Source organism: Globicephala melas, chromosome 14, assembly GCF_963455315.2.
Source record: "Globicephala melas chromosome 14, mGloMel1.2, whole genome shotgun sequence".
In the NCBI taxonomy this organism is placed as follows: domain Eukaryota; kingdom Metazoa; phylum Chordata; class Mammalia; order Artiodactyla; family Delphinidae; genus Globicephala; species Globicephala melas.
In genome coordinates, this window is record NC_083327.1 from 74,116,174 (window position 1) to 74,133,690 (window position 17,517).

At 44.1% G+C, this 17,517-nt stretch overlaps 1 protein-coding gene across 5 annotated transcripts in view; it reads right to left on the minus strand.

Annotated features, from left to right (window-relative positions):
• Window positions 1-17,517, minus strand: part of ZBTB2 (zinc finger and BTB domain containing 2) — a 23,783-nt gene continuing 6,266 nt past the window's right edge. For 2 of the 5 annotated variants that reach the window (XM_060283635.2, XM_060283636.1), the window contains exons 2-4: window positions 9,103-9,287; window positions 8,211-8,228; window positions 1-2,758 (exon numbers count right to left, since the gene is read on the minus strand). In XM_060283635.2, coding sequence (XP_060139618.1) covers window positions 1,387-2,758; window positions 8,211-8,228; window positions 9,103-9,275 — 1,563 coding nt within the window. In that variant the 5' untranslated portion in view covers window positions 9,276-9,287 and the 3' untranslated portion in view covers window positions 1-1,386. Of the gene's footprint in view, window positions 2,759-3,170; window positions 3,288-8,210; window positions 8,229-9,102; window positions 9,288-17,517 lie in introns of those variants that run through there. The other 3 variants (XM_030853156.2, XM_030853154.3, XM_060283637.2) reach the window with 3 other exon arrangements.

Below are 17,517 nucleotides of genomic sequence, written 5' to 3' on the forward strand. Positions count from 1 at the left end.
TAGTCAAATGTTTATTCAATGAAAGTATGTATAAAAACTTACAAATCTGAGAACTCAACTATACATGAAATAGGATGACGGGATATTCAGTTTTTAACATATACGTACAGCACAGTTATTAACTGTTCTTCCCTTTCCCCTTCGGTCCTTATTTCTGGCTCCTGTTTTATCCTGTGAGACCATTCTGTTACTGGCCTAAAGGAAGATTAATGGACAACTTTTACTGCTTTCAGGCAGATGGAGGAAATTTGTGTTTAAAAAAAAAAACTGGAGACTAAACATCAAAATTAAGTTTTTTCCCAAACAGCACAGTTAAGTGTTTTGTCCTGATTTCTCTTTGCCATTTTTGATGCTTCAATGAATGTTGCCAGTAAACTATTAGCAGTAACATTTAAAGTCATTGAAGTTGCTACATCTGCTCACAAGTTTCCCTGTAAGATGCATATTCCTGTATCCTTTTCCCCACATACACACACTGATTTAAAAGCAGCTGACTGGTGCTAAAAACAAATTTACCACTGGCAACTGCTAGAATGGCATGTTGTTTTCTATCCAGAAAGACAATCTATAGAACAGTACTTTCAAATGTGATTTTTAAAACAACTGACACATTTGTCAGAAACTAAAACACAGTATTTTCTTGTTGTTCAACTTTGAAAGAAGCCAGCAATTAGATAAGGCATTTGCATTAATTCACCTGTTTACATCAAGTATCCACACATTTTCTCTTCCAGACATACAAACTCACAGCTTGTCATGTTTTATCCAAAAATTAAGATTGCCATCACATTATTACTTTTTCTCTTTTGTGTTTTGTTCAAGTAGATTTCTTAACTAATAATTTTTCTTAACTGGACATAATCTCAAAGGATGCATTCTGAAATAAGACCTCTGGAGGATAAATACTAACAACGTTTTCTTGGACTTAAAGTTTCCCCACACCTCTAGATTTTGCATAGTACAGAGCCCCACTGTATCTCTAAGCAGCATGCTGTATTTTCAGACATTGTCTTTCTGAGAAGGAAGACTTATTACCCAGGGAAAGTCATAATTTTAGCTTACCAAATTGCATTCGAATTGTTTTGTTTTGTTATATACCCTTCATTAGTTCCAATCATCCAAAACTTCTCGAAGTCTATTTGAGCTTATAAGTACTACTGACCATTATCTTCCCAATATCCCCTGAATTAAAGTAAATATGTTCCAGGTTTATAATGCACAAAGCCTTTACGGAGGAGGGGGCGCTGGGGACGGGGCAGGGGGAGGGGGAGGGAGGGGCAGGGACCTGTTTGTATCATGCCACGGAGAACAAGAGTTCTGACTTGGGGGAAGGGAAGGAAGATAGTCTTTGTAAAAATGACAGTTTTTTAAAAAGATAAGTAACATTCAGTCTAACAACACTGTTTCCTGCTCCTTTTTGATGGAAGCTAACACTGGGCGGTCGGGCTCCGTCACTTCAGAGTCCCCACTGCCCAGGAGAATGGACCGCCCCTCGTCTAGGGCGAAAACGTCTGAGTTCTGGTTTTGGCATGAATGTTTAACAACCTCATTGGGAGTTGAGAACGTTTTGTCACACAGGTTGCATTTGTAGGGTTTGTTCGTCTGTACCAACATGTTGTCCATCTGACTGCCTTCCTCAAAGGTGCAGAGTTCCAGAGTCTGTTTGTCCACCATGGTGTACGTGTCGATGCTCTGGTTGAGGCACACGTGCCGGGCAGCCTGGTTGGCCCTGCAGAAGCTCTTGTCACAAGTGCTGCATTTGAAAGGCTTCCCGGTGTGTATGTACATGTGCTCCCGCCAGTGGCTCTTCTGGATGAACTTGCGACCGCAGATCGTGCACTCGTACTTGCGCCTCTTGACCTCCCTCTCCTGGTCCGCCTGCTCCAGGTTGTCAATGTCCGCGATGTCTGAGGGCGGCGGCGTCTCCGAGTGCGGCTGCCCGTCGATGATGGGCGAGTCCGAGATGTGCCGCAGCTCGCTGTCGCTGATCATCCCCGCTTCAGGCACCTCCATGGCGTCTTTTCCTAGGTCCGCCGTGTTGCTGCAGAGAGACAGGGGCACGCGGCTCTCTCCGGGCTGGCTGGCTGTGAAGGGGACCCCCGTGTGAATCTGGAGGTGCTCCCGCAGACTGCTCCGGAGGGTGAAGCGCCGCCCACACAGGTGGCAGGCGTAGTACTTGGGGAAGCTTCCGTTCCTCTTCATGATGCTGGGCTTGACGTGGGCTATGGTGAGGGGTGCAGGCTGCTCGTCCGAGGAAGAGGCTTCCAGATTGGTCTCCTCCCCGGGGGCCGGGGGAGGAACAGGAGTGGAGACGAGGTCGGGCGACAGTGAGGTCTGCAGCGGGTCCGAGGGGGTCATGTGTGTCCGATTCACCTGGGTCAGGTTCGAGGGCAGCTGGGAGAGCTGGGAGGCCTCAGGCACCTGCTCCTGGCTCATCCTGGACGGCTGCGGCCGTGGCTCTCGGCCAAGTTTCTCCGGCGCTGAAGCAATCTTGGTGGCTTGCCTCAACTGATGATCTGCAATCTGGATGCCATACAAGGAAGACGCCAGCGGAAAGACCTGGTCAGGATGAGAAAAGGCTCCTTGACTGGCCAGGCTGGCCTCCTGGATCAGCGGGTAAGCGTGGAGAAACTTGATCCCCTGCTCTAACCGCACCGGGTCGATCAGCTGAGGGGCCATCTTCCCTGTGTACATCAGATGCAGGAGGTAGCTGAAGATGTCGGGCTGGATGTCAGTGGGTTTCAAACGGACACACTCACTGCAAGAAACAGGCCAAAAACAAGCCTGTGAGTGAACGTCAATTCATGACTCAAACGACAACATAAAGCCTGGGGGGAAAACCCGGTACTTATAAAGGCAAAAGAAACAAGACCATCTCACGCATATCTTACTGTTCATTTCATGAACTAGAATACTGGAGCCTATATAATTTAACTCTAATCCTATTAAGAACAGAGAGAAATACAATAAAGATATTTTAAAGGACCGAGAAAGGAAAATTCATGTTAAACAAATGTGGTATCTTAACTCAGACTCCTGAAGCAGTTTTTCTCCTAGTAATCTACGTAAAATTATATCATATATAAAAAACTTTGTGTTTTATGGAGAGGATCCATTGCTTTCTATCTGAAGGTGGCCTGTGACCCAGTAGATGGTTAAGAACCACTGACCTGCAGATCTTTTAGCTAAATGTCTAGGACTCTGTATTGATCCAGGGCCATCCAGAGCTCAGCAGATCTTTCAAGGTAAGAGTCAAACAATATAACGTGGAGGAGCTGGACTAGTGCCTAAGAGCAAGACAACAAAAGCGAGAAAAAGGAAAACCTCATTTTACCCCCGCTCTGCAACCCTCTGCTCTTGCCAGCATGAGGATGGGGTGCTGTAGAGCTGGGAAGAACAGGAACGGCAAACCACATTCTAGCTCGAATGGAGTCAGATCACTGCCCCAGCATTGCCAGATTGCATGGAAAGCAGCTCTGGGACAACTCAGTTCCTTAACAAATGTAATCATCCTCATCATTAGAACTGTAGCTGGGATTTTTTTTTTTAATTGTTTCTAATATTCTCCAGTTATCTTTAAAAGAATTAATTAATAATTATTTATTGGCTGCTTTGGGTCTTCATTGCTGCGCGTGGGCTTTCTCTAGTTGCGGAACACGGGCTCTAGGTGCGTGAGCTTCAGTAGTTGCAGCACATGGGCTCAACAGTTGTGGCTTGCAGGCTCTAGAGCGCAGGCTCAGTAGTTGTGGCGCACGGGCTTAGTTGCTCCGCGGCATGTGGGATCTTCCCGGACCTGGGATCGAACCTGTGTCCCCTGCATCGGCAGGAGGATTCTTAACCACTGCGCCACCAGGGAAGTCCCTGCAGCTGGGATTTATAGGCATTTTCTCATTTAATTGCCATTAATTCTCATTTTACAGATAAGGAGTTAAGGTTCAAAGGGATTTATACCTTGCTCAGTATCAGAGTTAGTAAGCAACGGAACTGGGATTTAAATTTGAGTCTAACTCCTAAGCGAAAGCACCAAGAGTCTTCGGAGCATGAAGACAACCCTGTGGAGTAGATGAGGCAGATCTGACTATTCCCATCTGACAGACATGGAAACTGAGGTCCCCCAAAGTTAAATGATTTATCTGAGGTAGCTAAAGCAGTTGTGGCAAAATTGATTTTAGAACTTTTAAACTTTAGTGTTTGCATCATCCCAGAAACAGCATTCTGATTCAAGCAACAATAATAAAAAGGTCCCAAGAACTCTCCCTGGGCCCTTAGGGAAACTCTAATGCATCATTATCAATCAGTGAGATGTATATCTACATATTATGAGGTATGTGTGCTATCACACACTGAGTGAATATATTCTATAGACAGTGCATTTAAAAAAAATTTTTTATTTATTTAATTAATTTATTTTTGGCTGTGTTGGGTCTTTGTTGCTGTGCACGGGCTTTTCTCTAGTTGCGGCGAGCGGGGGCTAACTCTTCGTTGTGGTGCGTGGGCTTCTCATTGCGGTGACTTCTCTTGTTGTGGAGCACGGGCTCTAGGCACCCGGGCTTCAGGAGTTGTAGCACGAGGGCTCAGTAGTTGTGGCTCATGGGCTGTAGAGTGCAGGCTCAGTAGTTGTGGTGCACGGGCTTAGTTGCTCCACAGCACGTGGGATCTTCCCGGACCAGGGCTCGAACCCGTGTCCCCTGCATTGGCAGGCGGATTCGTAACCACTGCACCACCAGGGAAGCCCGACAGTGCATTTTTAAACTTTAAAGACACCTTCCTTGAATTCCTTTAGAATTTACAATCATTTTTGATTATACCACTTATTACTATTAGATTTACTATTACTATTAAGCTATTTATCTTATTAACAAATATTTTCCAATATGCTAAAATAGTATCAGTATATTCTGCTCTTCTAAATTTAATATTTTATTCTGTTAAAAAAAGGGGGGAAAGTGACTTTAATAGCAATTTGTGACAAAATAGATTTGGATAACTACTGCATCGCTATCAATGTGTGTATATTTCAACATGACGGCATACAAATAACCATGTGGAAAATGTTTGACTATAAAGTATGGAAGCCAAAGAATAAAGATCAAGCCTAAAAACCAGCACCCCTTTGACGGTAGAAAGAGGAAGAGTTTATGTCACTCTGTTTTTAAAAAAGACACACAGATCATTCGTGTCTTTATTGGGTGGGCCTCCCTTTAAGCACAAGGTAAGTGCCAACAATATTATGTGAATACTAGAACGTATTTAGATGCTTTAGGGAAATGCAATATTCAAAATAAAGCTGCAGGGATTAGGTGTGGTGAAGGACACTTTCATAATGTAAGCAGTCAACTCCTGATTGAAGACTTAACTACTGGGGATCTTTCCAGGGCCAGGCAAAGGCCTAATGAACCGGAAAGCCACAGGCCTTCAGAGATGCAAATCACCCCCAGGAGACCATAGGGCACCTTTTGTTCTGTGGGTAGGAATGCTCCTCCGGGCAGGAGGAGGGGAGAGAGAGCCCCGCTGCCCCCAGGGCAGAGAAGAGGGAAGGGCAGAAACAAAGCAGGGCTACATTTTTCAGCATCCGTGAGAGGTAAATACAAAGCAGGACCCCTTTCCAGAAAAACTCTGTTGTAAGTTTTATAATTTCCCCTTATTTGTTATTGTATAGGTTGTCCTCTGTCTACCGACTGTGAATGGAGGTGACTGGACAGTAAATCTCTCAAATTTTAAAGAACTTCATACAGTTTCTGATGGCAAAGAAGGGATGGGGCTGGGGAGGCCCCGTCCACACTTCAGCCAGGCTTAGAGGGAGAAGGAAGGACTCCAGGGGCCGCAGAGCTAGTGAGGAGCCCCCAGGGAGAGGAAAGGGCGTGTCCCTGGGGTTTACTGCAAGTGCCCAGGGCTCTGGGAGGTTTCCAGATGCCAATTTATCCTGATTTGTTCACTTTTTTTTCTTTTCTTAAAGCGGAAGCACATAGACACACTCAAGACACTTCAGAAGTTATTTTAAAAGCTCCTTAGGGCTTCCCTAGTGGCGCAGTGGTTGGAAGTCCACCTGCCAATGCAGGGGACACGAGTTCAAGCCCTGGTCCGGGAGGGTCTCGCATGCCGCATGCCGCGGAACAGCTGGGCCCGGAGCCACAACTACTGAGCGTGCGCTCTAGAGCCCGTGAGCCTGGAGCCCGTGCTCCGCAGCGGGAGAGGCTACCGCGATGAGAGGCCTGCACACTGCAGCGAGGAGTGGCCACCTGCTCGCCGCAACTGGAGAGAGCCCGTGCGCAGCAACGAAGACCCAACGCAGCCAAAAAAAAAAAAAAAAAAGTTAGCAACCAATTAAAAAAAACCCCAAAAACTCCTTATGTTACGTTCCAGCCATTGCTGTCCTTGACGGCTCTCCCTCCCAGTCAGCCAGACCTCCTGTCGATTCTCTTAAGCTTGCTCTGGGCCACTCTGGTCATTTGCAAGTGCTCTGGGAAGGACACAGCTCTCTACAATATGCTTACACCTAAGTGGTTTGATTTGCAGATGTCTGTTTGATGTAACACTTTTATGGAGGAAAAATGTAGTTTTAGCACAGCTACAAGCCCTTCCTGTAAACTTTCACAGTCATTTACATTTTCAATCTTTCCTTCACTAGACTCTTCAAGTAAAAGTTGGGCTTAAAGAACTTTGAAAGTAAAGATTTTAAAATAACGTTAGATGTTGTCAGAGGTTGTACTTAGCAAGGCCTGTCTCTGTTTTATTTTTGAGAGCTCCAAGTCTACATGATTTAAAACTTTCACTTAGAGAGTGTCCATAAGACAGAGACATCTAGTGGCAACTGCAGACATAAAACACTCTTCTTAAGTGTGAAAAAACTGTATTCTTGGTCTATCTCTACAGTAGCCAGCAGTTAAAAGCATGGCTGTGGTCTTCGCGCAGTATTCTCCTCTCACCAGAGGTGGTCAAGGCCTCAGGCAGCCCAAATGGCACGCGCCAGCTCTGGGGCAATAACACACTGTTGCTGAAACTTGGCTCCTCTCTGCACCAACATCACATTCCTTTGTTAGAAAGGTCTTTGCTTACTGTTCTACACTTAAGTTTCCTGCATCTATTTAAAACTCGTTACATTATATTCTTTTATGCCTCAAAATGAAAACCTGTCCCTTTGCAAGACAATTTCATTCACTGCGTAGAGACTTCCAGTGCCTATTAGCTGTGATGTCTCTGACAATGAAGGAAACAGAAGCATCCTTAGTGTCCCAAGATAAAGCAAGCTCCGCCTGCCATTAATCCTACTAATCCCCCATTCTGCTCCTCTAGACATTTATCAAGTGTCTATTATGTACAAATCCCCGAACTATTGACTGCAAATGTTCAAAAACATTTGTAAAACCCAGTCTTTGCCCTCAAGCATCTTACAAATGAGGAGGGGTGGTAAGTAAGTACGCAAATAACAACAACAAAGGGAAAATATGTTGCTCGTACAAAACGGCATAAATAAAGTGCTATTGAGAGAGGAAGAGACTGCTTTTCATCATTTCGGCTCACTTGACTGTTGCGGGGGCGGAGGTCACGGAAGAGGTGATGTGTAAACTAGAACTCAGGGAGTGGGCAGAAGGCCAGCAAAGCGTGGTCCAGGTGGGCGTGCGGTCGGGAGACAGGCTGGAAGGAGGTCAGGCTTCATGCCTGCAGGGCCTTGAAAGACAGAATGAGGAATCTGTGTGCTAATTTGATGTGTGATGGGTGTCCTCTTGGTTTCCAATCAAAGGAGTAACACAATCTGGTAGGTTTCGGATCAAAGGCACACTCCAATCAAAGCAATGCTTAGGAATATTAATCTGACAGTAACGTGGAAAATGATTAGGAAATGGAAGTGAGAAGGGAAGGAAAGAACTAATGTGAGAGGTAATTATGAAGAAAACATGATTTGGGCACCGACAGGATACGATTTTAGAGAGATTTTTAGTATGGTTTACTTGAAGATAAAAAAAATAGGGAAGTCAGAAGGGACTTCAGGGAAGACTTAATTCAGTTTTAGGCATGCAAAATGAGATAAAAGAGGATATTCAATTCTAGATGTCCAGCAGGCAGCCTGTGGCCTTGGGAAATAGAGTTCTGGAGACAGAGAAAGATCAAGCCCAGAGCTGTCAACGGGTTTCCAGCAGAGGCAAGACCCAGGAAAAGATGAGCGCCCATCAGGAGAGGCAGAGAGAAAGCAGCGTGGAGACCCCACTCACCAAAAGTGCAGGAGGCGCCTGTGGAGAAGGCAGAAAAACAAGGGGGATTCAGAGTCATCAAAATGCAGGTGACAGCCCTTCAGAAGGAAGAAAACAGTCGCAAAGGCTGCAGAGGTCAGGGACGACAGAGACTGGGAAGAGGCAGTGATTCTGATGAAGAGGCGACCTTGGAAAAATGATGCCAGTGGAGCGATGGGTGGAAACCACAGTGCCAACGGAGAGGAAGAGTGTGGGATGAGGAGAGCGGAAGCGAGGCCATCGGTCATCCTTTGTAGAACTTTCACAGTGAAACAAAGGAAAAGCAGCACCATCTCGCAGGTAGACAGCCGTGTCACGGAAGGGCTGAGCCTTCACAGGCTTGGGGATGGCAATGGGGGCACAAGTATAAAATGGAAAGTACAGAATGAAAACTACAGGGTAGGATCTGGGAGCATAAGGGCAGGAGGAAGATTGTTTTCCTTAGACAACCAGGGGCCCTTTTCCCCAAGACAGAGAGATGGGAAGAAAAAAACTGCAAAGATAAGGAGACTGAGACATTTTAAGAGAGAAAAGAAGGAAATTGTGGGAATTCAGGCCGCCAAGCTTCTCATTAGGAGACAAGGATAGATACTCAAAGCCTGGGGGACAGCCGGGACGGGGCCGGAGGAGTGAGAGGAAGCTGCCTTCGTAGTGGACCCGACCCTGCCGCTCCTGACTGTGTAGGTGACCCCCAGCGTGGCTACCCGGAGGTGGAGGGGCTGCTCGGGGCAAGCGAGGTGATGAGGGACTGGAACCTGGGGAGAGGCGGCGAGACCCCCGGTGGTGATGAGGGCGAAGCGCATGTTCACGGGAAAGAGGGCCACGGAAGTTCAGAGTCTACAGTCATTAGATTATTATCAACCACATTAGTTACCTGGTCTGATGGACAAACAACATCTTAAAGTAATTGGAGAATGAAGCAAGAACTGATTTGTGTGCCTTGAAGTACACATCGCCGATGGCAACCGTGCAGTCACACAGGAAACCAAACTCTCGCTGAGCGTTTAACTGTTGCAGAAGAATAAGTCCATGGTTGGCCAAATCCATTTTTTAAAAAATCTGCAAAGCAAACAATTTTGTTTTAAGAAAGATGATTCACAAATAAGTAGTGTCTTTATAGTCACCAACAGTAATGGTCACGGCTAATATGTCAGGCACTGCTAGAAACGTTACATAAATTCACTCAGTCTTCATAACAGCCCTGTGAAGTAGTTCTGTTGTTACTCCCATTTTACAGATGATGAAATTTATGGTGAATTCGGGGACTGCGTGCTTTGCCCAAGTTTATACAGATGGTAAGTGGAGGAACCAGGAAATGGGCCTGAGCCGTCAGCCCGCCAGACAGCAAACATTCCTGGATCTTTTGTCTTTGAGTTTAAGATTCCAAACGCAAATTCTAATGATCCATCAGAAGTTGTCCAACCTTCCAGAGAGAGAAGTAAATTAAGGTGCTGGGGTGTGGCCACAGCAGGGTAGGGCCAAGATCTCACCAAGTCTGGACAATCCTCCAGCTCCTGCCGTGTGGACAGGGCTGCAGCCGGCAGGGCTATAATAACCCCACATGGTTACTCCTCAAGGGTGAGGGCTCAGGACTGGTCCTCTTCTCCATCTTTTGTGGAGGAGGAAATGGGCTTCGAGAGGTGCAAGTAGTTAGCCTGGCCCATCTGGCCAGAAGGTGGGGGGAGTCAAAACTTAAATCTGAATGTTCTGACTCCAAGGTTCTAACCTCTTTAATTCCTCATACTTCACTCCAGCAAACCACATGGCCTCAATCTATTTGTAGTAGGGGAACTGCCTCTGGGGGAGCCGGTGTATCAAATCCTGATGTGTTCCTTCCCACAGGCAAACAGCATTTATAAAAGCCCAGCACACAAATATCAACATTATACTCAACAGTGTACTTAATGGGGAGAAAGAGCGAATGCTTTCTCCTTAAGACTGAGAACAACGCAAGGATGTCCATTCTCACTATTCAATATAGTACTGGATATTCTAGTTAGAGCAATAAAGCAAGAAAGGAAATAAAAGGCATACTGACAGGAAAGGAAGAAATAAAACTGTCCCTATTTGCGGATGACATGACTTTTATATACACAGAAAATCCCAAGGTATCTACAAAACCTCCTGGAATTATTAAATGACTTTGGCCATGCCACAGGATACAAGATAAACATATAAAAACCAATTGTAGGGCTTCCATGGTGGTGCAGTGGTTAAGACTCCACCTGCCGACGCAGGGGACACAGGTTCGACCCCTGGTCCGGGAAGATCCCACATGCCGTGCAGCGGCAAAGACCCAATGCAGCCAAAAACAAACAAACAAACCCAATCGTAATTCTATATACTAACACTGAACACGTGGACACTGAAATTAGAAATATATCATTTATAATCATACAAAAAATGAAATACATAGATGTAAATCTAACAAAACACGTATAGGACTTGTATACTGAAAACTACAAAATGCTGGTGAAAGAAATCAAAGAAGATCTAAATAAATGAAGAGACATACTGTATTTATGTTTAGGAACACATAATACAATTTTTTCTAAACTGATATATGGGTTTGATATAATTCTTTTCAAAATCCCAGCAAGATTTTCTTTGTAGATACAGACGAGAATATTCTAAAATGTTTATGCAAAGGCAAAGAAACTAGCATAGCTAAAACAGTTCTTAAAAAGAGTAATAAAGCGGGAGGAATCAGTCTATCCAATTTCGAGATGTATTATATAGCTACAGTATTCAAGGCTGTATGGTACTGACGGAGGGATAAACACACAGATCAATGGAACAGAATAGAGAAACCCACATAATTATGTACAGTAGATTTTTGACAAAGGCACAAAAATAATTCAGTGGAGAAAAACAGTTTTCAACAAATGGTGCTGGATCAACTGGACTTCCATAGACAAAAAAAAAAAGGAAAAGGAAAAAAGAAAAGAAAAAGAACTTTGATCTCTAAGTCTCATATCTTACATAAAAATTAACTCAAAATGCATCACAGACTTAAATGTAGAACACCAGAACTATAATTTTTTGGGAAAAAAATGGGATAAAATCTTAGAGAATCTAGGATTCATCCAAAGTACAAACCATAAAAGGAGAAACTGATAAACTGTACTTCATAAAAATTAAAAACTTGTTCTGAGGAAGACCCTGGTAAGAGGATGAAAAGACAAGCTAAAAAGTAGGAGAAAAGAATGTGATAAAGGACTAGTATCTAGAATATATAAAGAATTCTCAAAAGTCAACAGTACAAAAACAATCGGATTAGAAACCTAATGGGCAAAATACCTGAAGTGAGGATATGCAGATGGCAAACAAACACATGAAAAGACAGTTCAATAGCGATTAGGGAAAAGCAGATTAAAACCACAGTGAGATTCACCACATGCCTAGCAGGGTGGCCAAATATAAAAGAACAATAATCAAGTGCTGGCAAGGATGCGGAGAAATGGACTGCTCATGCCATTGCTGGTGGGAAGGTGAAACGGTGCAGCCGCTCTGCAAAAGTAAGCAGTTTCTTTAAAAATTAAATATTTAACTACCATACTACCCAGCGATTGCACACATGGACGTTTATCCCAGAGAAATGAAAACTTAGGTTCACACAAAAATCTGCACCTGTATATCCACAGCAGCTTTACTCCTCAGTTAAAAACCAGAAGCGACCCAGATGCCCTTCGACGTCTGAACAGTTAAAACAATGTAGTATGCCCAAACCACAGGAAACTACTCAGCCTTAAGACGAAATGAACTACAGCAACAGGCAACAACCTGGGTGAATTATGTCCCCAAAGGTTACATACTGTATGATTCCATTTACATAACATTCTTGAAAATTACGGAAATAGAGAACAGATTAGTGGTGGAGGGGCGAAGGGAGAGGAGGGCAATGATGCTTGGCTGTATAGAAGGGCAACAGGAGGGAGCCCTGTGGTGACAGAAATGTTCTGCAGCTCAACGGTGTCAATGTCAATACCCTGGTTGTGATGGAGCAGAATTTTGCAAGATGTTTCCATTAGAAGAAACTGGGTAAAGGGTACATGAGATCTTTCTGTATTATTTCTTGTAAATCTACAGTTATCTCAAAATAAAAAGTTAAAAAAGGAAGGCCCACCACACATTAATTAATTAGATTAAAAATGGATAACCACGATGCTTAACTTCAGAATCAGGGAAGCGACTGTGGAGAGAGCATTACCAGTAAGCTTAAAAACAAATATAGAAACAGAAACACATCGATTCTTACTCAGCTGGTGCTCAACGCCTCACCCTCCTGTTCTAGGGTTAGGGTTAGGTTCTGGGGATGAGCTGGCAGATACAGAAATTGACAAGTGTGCCCTAAAGTAAACGAACAAAGTGGAATGATTCTTTAAGAGACTGATCTGGTCACAGAGCAAGACTCCAGAATGTCAAGTATCGTGTTTTCTACCAAGAGCTATATATCCAAGCATGAGGGGCAGGAGAGCCATCCCTGTTCGCAGGAGTTTGAGTGTGAAGAGACCTGGACTGTAGTCTTGCTTGCAGGTGAACATCAGTGGCGTGGATCGGGAACTTAGTTCCCCAGTGTTTTCTGCGTATGTCAGAAAAGGCGAAAGCAGGAAGATCAGGAAGGACAGACAGGGACATTGCCAGGTGGCAAAGTAACCGGGATGACTAAGAAACATCGCTCTCATCTGACCTCCACCAGGATATAACATTAGAAACTTGCCTTCAAGGCTGTTCTCTGAAAAGCGCCAGAACACTTCCTTTCCCATCTTACTAACTTGCCTTTCTCTACAAAAAGTATAACACCTATATGTCATTCATTTACTTTCACACTGACTTGAGCTATTTGAGGTTTTGCTAACCACATTTTACAAATGAGGAATCAGGCTTAGGGAAGTCAGGTAGCTTGCCCAAGATTATAGAATACCTAAGAACAAGAAGTAGGGTTTAAACTGGGGTTCATTTGATTTTTTGGAACACACTACATACAAGGATGTCTGTTTAAAATTAATAGGGGATTCTTAATGTCTACTTTAAAGTGTATATACTTGTTATAAGAGATTCAAGTATTATGGACACACAATAGTGTCCATCCACCCCACCCATTTCCCCACACTCTGGCCAACACTGGGTATTATCACTTTTTAAAGAATCTTTGCCAATATCGCTTTTTACCTTCTATGGATTTAATGATGAGCTGAAGTATATTTTTATGTCCTCTTGCTTCTCTTCATGAGCTTTGCCCATTTTCTATCAGGTTATTTGTTCTTTTTTCTTATCTGTAAAACCCTTTGTATATAAAGAAAACGAGCCCTTTGTCACATATGTTGCTAATATTTTTCTCTCTTTCGTTTTAGAGAGATTTTTGACATATAAAATTTTCATCAAATTTATCAGCATTTTCTAGGACGATTTTGAGGTTTGGGATTTTTACATGAATGGCTATATATCATCTCTTCGATTTAGCAAAATGTATGGCTCGCCCCTGGTTCCAAAACGGACTAACGTAAGTACCTTATTCAGATCATAAGAATAAAACTATGATAAAACTGCAAAACGTTTATTTTTAAAGAGGGTCTACTAGTTATTTTAGGATCTCAATTTAGGGGCATCTAGAATAGGAAATGAACTGAATGTGTCTTTCAAATACAGAAGGCAGAACACATGTCCGGAGTCTCTGAAGAGTGGAAAAACCAAATGAAAGGAGAAACAAAGAAAATGTGGGGGGAAAATCCCATACAGATCAATTTTTAAAAATCTTCTTTACTCTAGAGACCAAAAAGCCTTTCTCAGTGGGAAAAAGAAAAACATCCCCCTAGATTCTCACATATATAAATGAACCTGAGAAAACGGGGTAAGAGGGTAGAGGGAGGAGAGGGTACCGGGCTTGGAGCATCTCAGGGAGCTCCTGCCCCACCCCCATCCAGCTGACAGTACCGCCCTTTCACCAATCTTCTTTCCTTATCACGGCCCCCTTCATAATCATTTCCATGAGGCTTTACTTGCACAGTGCTGCGTAGGCTGAGGATGCAGCATCTTCACGGGCTGGCTCTGCTCCAGGCTACCCCCACTTGAGGAAATGGACATCTGCTCTTCCCACCGCCATCAACTGCTCACCCAACCATACTGCTGCTGCCCGCGAGCACTGAAATGGCCCTGCACTGCCCACCAAAGTCACTGATGGCCTCTTGCTCCCCAGCCCAATGGAAGAGTAGTTTATTCGACCTCTCTGCCGCATTTAATACCCTTCTTCCTGCTCCATAAATATTCGGGCCCTGCTTCCAGGCCGCCGCACTTTGGTTTTCATCTCACCTCTGGCTATTCTATTTTAATCCCCATCAAGATTCCTCTTTTGCTCCTCTGCTTTTGGTCCACAGCCCACTTCTCACTCTGCAGACTCTCTGTGGGGATCTGGTCCACTCCCACTTGGCTGCCCCAAAGGAACCTTAAATTCAGTCTAGGCAAAACAACTCAGATCCCAAAGGGACAATAAAAGCGATAGACACAAACCTGTTCCATCTGTATCCCCAGCTCAGTGCATGGCTCCATCATCTACCCCTCGACCAAGCCAGGAACCCCAACTCCCCTTTCAGGCCTCTACCTCTCACTCCCCATATGCCACCCACGTGCCACCAATTTAAACTCTTTATCCCACCCCACGCCTTAACTCTACCTCCCTACTCATCTCCCCGTTTCCAGCTCTAGCCTCTCCAACCTATCCGTATGAAACAGCTACAACCATCTTTTCAAGGGCAAATCTGATGTTACCATCCTGCTGAAAATCCTCCTCCTGTCTCCCCACCGCCTTCAGGATGAATCCCAGATTCCTCAACATGGCTTACAGGTGACCTCACTGCTGCTCACTCTGCATTCCATGCTCTAGTGCTAATCTAAACTATTGGTTTCCAGACTTCTGGGCTGCCAAGACCTACTAAAAACAAACCAAGCAACCTTGAAACTGGGGGTCCAACAGAGTGTGCTCCCTCTTTATTTTGAAAGAAAAGACATAAAATATTTACATACCTGCTAGGAATGGAGGGCTTTTCAACATAAAAAGGTAGACAGGACATAACTTCAGAATATACTTCTAGAGGAAGTACAGTGGCACTACATTCAACATATGGAAAAAAATTTTTTCTAATGCAAAAAAAATTACAACATAAAGTTTTACTTTATGACATTAAGTTGTGCCTAATTGTTTTCTTGATACAAGACTGTCCGTTTGGTGGTCTTTACCAAGTGATCAACAAGTGTCCCATTGTTCTGAAGTCCAGGTATGATCACAAATCCAGTTTTATCTGAGTATGTTGACGATAACGAAGACAGAATGATGTATTTCACTCACTTGGGAAATTCTGGGTGAACAGATAAACTGCAGTTTTCTTTGCCCAGAAAATGTCCTGAATGCCTGGGCCATTCTTGGGCTCCTAACAGAACATAACACTCACTGCTCAGGGGCCTCCCTCTCAAAGCTGAGCAGCTCAGCAACCTGATTTCTACTCGCATGGTCAGGAGACGGGGCCTGTTTGAACTGGGCCTTGGAGCTTCTGTGCAGGACCTTTGAATGTGCCACTTCCAGAGGGACCACCACTGACCGCCTGCCCCTCCCCCCCCAGCTCTACTTGTCCTCTGCAAAATTTCCCTGACCTTCAAGACTGGAGGGTCTTCTTACCTCCAGAGCCTCTGCGAACCTGCCTGATGCTTCTGGAAAGCCAGCATTGAGTGCTACTTATCATCTATTACTTTATCCCATGTGCCTAAGCATACTGTCTGAGGTTCAATATTTGTTAAATAAGTTAAAAACTACATGTTTAGAGAGGAGAAGAGTGTTGAGTTCCAATCATCGGTTGGCCCCTGACTAGTTGGGTGATTTGGGGGTAAAAGTTCAGTTTCTGTTTTTCCTAGATTAACTCCAAAATTCTCATCAATTTAATGTGTGCTATATTTTGGAACAATTTTTCAATTTTAAAATGTCACCTCGTGTTTCTTCATGCTAATAATTATGTTCTTAATAGTGCTTTATAGTTTATAATAACCCTTCACACACATCATTTAATCCTGGTCAATACCATGGTATATTGTCTTTTACTATTTGTTTCATTATTAATTATAATAATAACCACAGCATTAATAATAAATGACCACTTATGTGTCAAGGATTAATCAGCCTTTTTCCAGAAGAAATTTAGACTTAGGGAAGTTAAGTAACTTGCCCACATGCAGAGCCAGCTCTTAAGAAGCAGATCTGGGAAGTGGTCATGCACATGATGAGAGCTTCCTAAGGTGCCGGGGCAGTGGATACAAGTGTGAAGAATACACAGAGTTCAAGGGTATAATCAAGTAAGTGCACAGATTTCTAATAGCCAACTCTGATAAGAACTATCAAAGAAAAATATAAGGAACTATGAGGTCATAAAACTAGGGTCTAATTTGGGGATTGTGGGTCAGGGAAGGTGTTTGTGAAGAAATACAAGTTAAGGAGATATTTAAAGAACGAGAAGAGTTAACTGGGCAAAAGGTAGAGTATTCCAGGCAGAGGGATCAGCATTTGCAAAGGCCTTAAGACAGGAGGGAACAAGATGCAACTGAGGAACTAAAAGGTCAATGTGGCTGAAGGGCAAAGAGCCAGAGACGAATGAGGCAGGTGAAGCTGAAGACTCGGGTTTTGTTAAGGATTCTGGTCCATATCTTAAGAGCAGTGAGGAGCTCCCAAAGGGGATTTGAAGAAAGGTGACATGACCAGATGTGTACGATATAAATATCATTCTGAGCTGATCTACATGATCAGATGGCTGCAGCTGAAGGGCCAACCAAACAGGGGATGGTGGCAAAGAGGTGGGCAAGGGGAGGCCTGTTAGAAGTGGTTGAGAGGGGAGGTCTTCCAGTGGTTTAGAAGAGAGATGACAGATCGGGTGGTGGCGATGAAGAATGACAGAATTTGAAAAACAGAAGATAAAAAAATCAGCAGAACTGGTTGTTGGTGGATTCAATGGAGGAGGGTGGGGGAGATTCAGGTGTCCTAGGTAATCCCCAGATTTCTAACTTGTGTAACTGGATAGAGCATGGGGCTCCCCCAGTGGTGGGAGCACAGGCAGAAACCCAGTTTTGTGGGGGAAGATCATGAGGTTAGGTCCAGACACGTTGGGATTGAGATGCTTTTGAGACATGCCAGGTAGGGATGTAGGGTACTTGTCGGTCAGTAATGTTGGTCTGGAACTCCGAAGTCTTGTCTGTAATTTATGTCAGAGAGTCTTTGGAGAAGCCAGGTGTGTCTGACTCTAGAAGTCACATC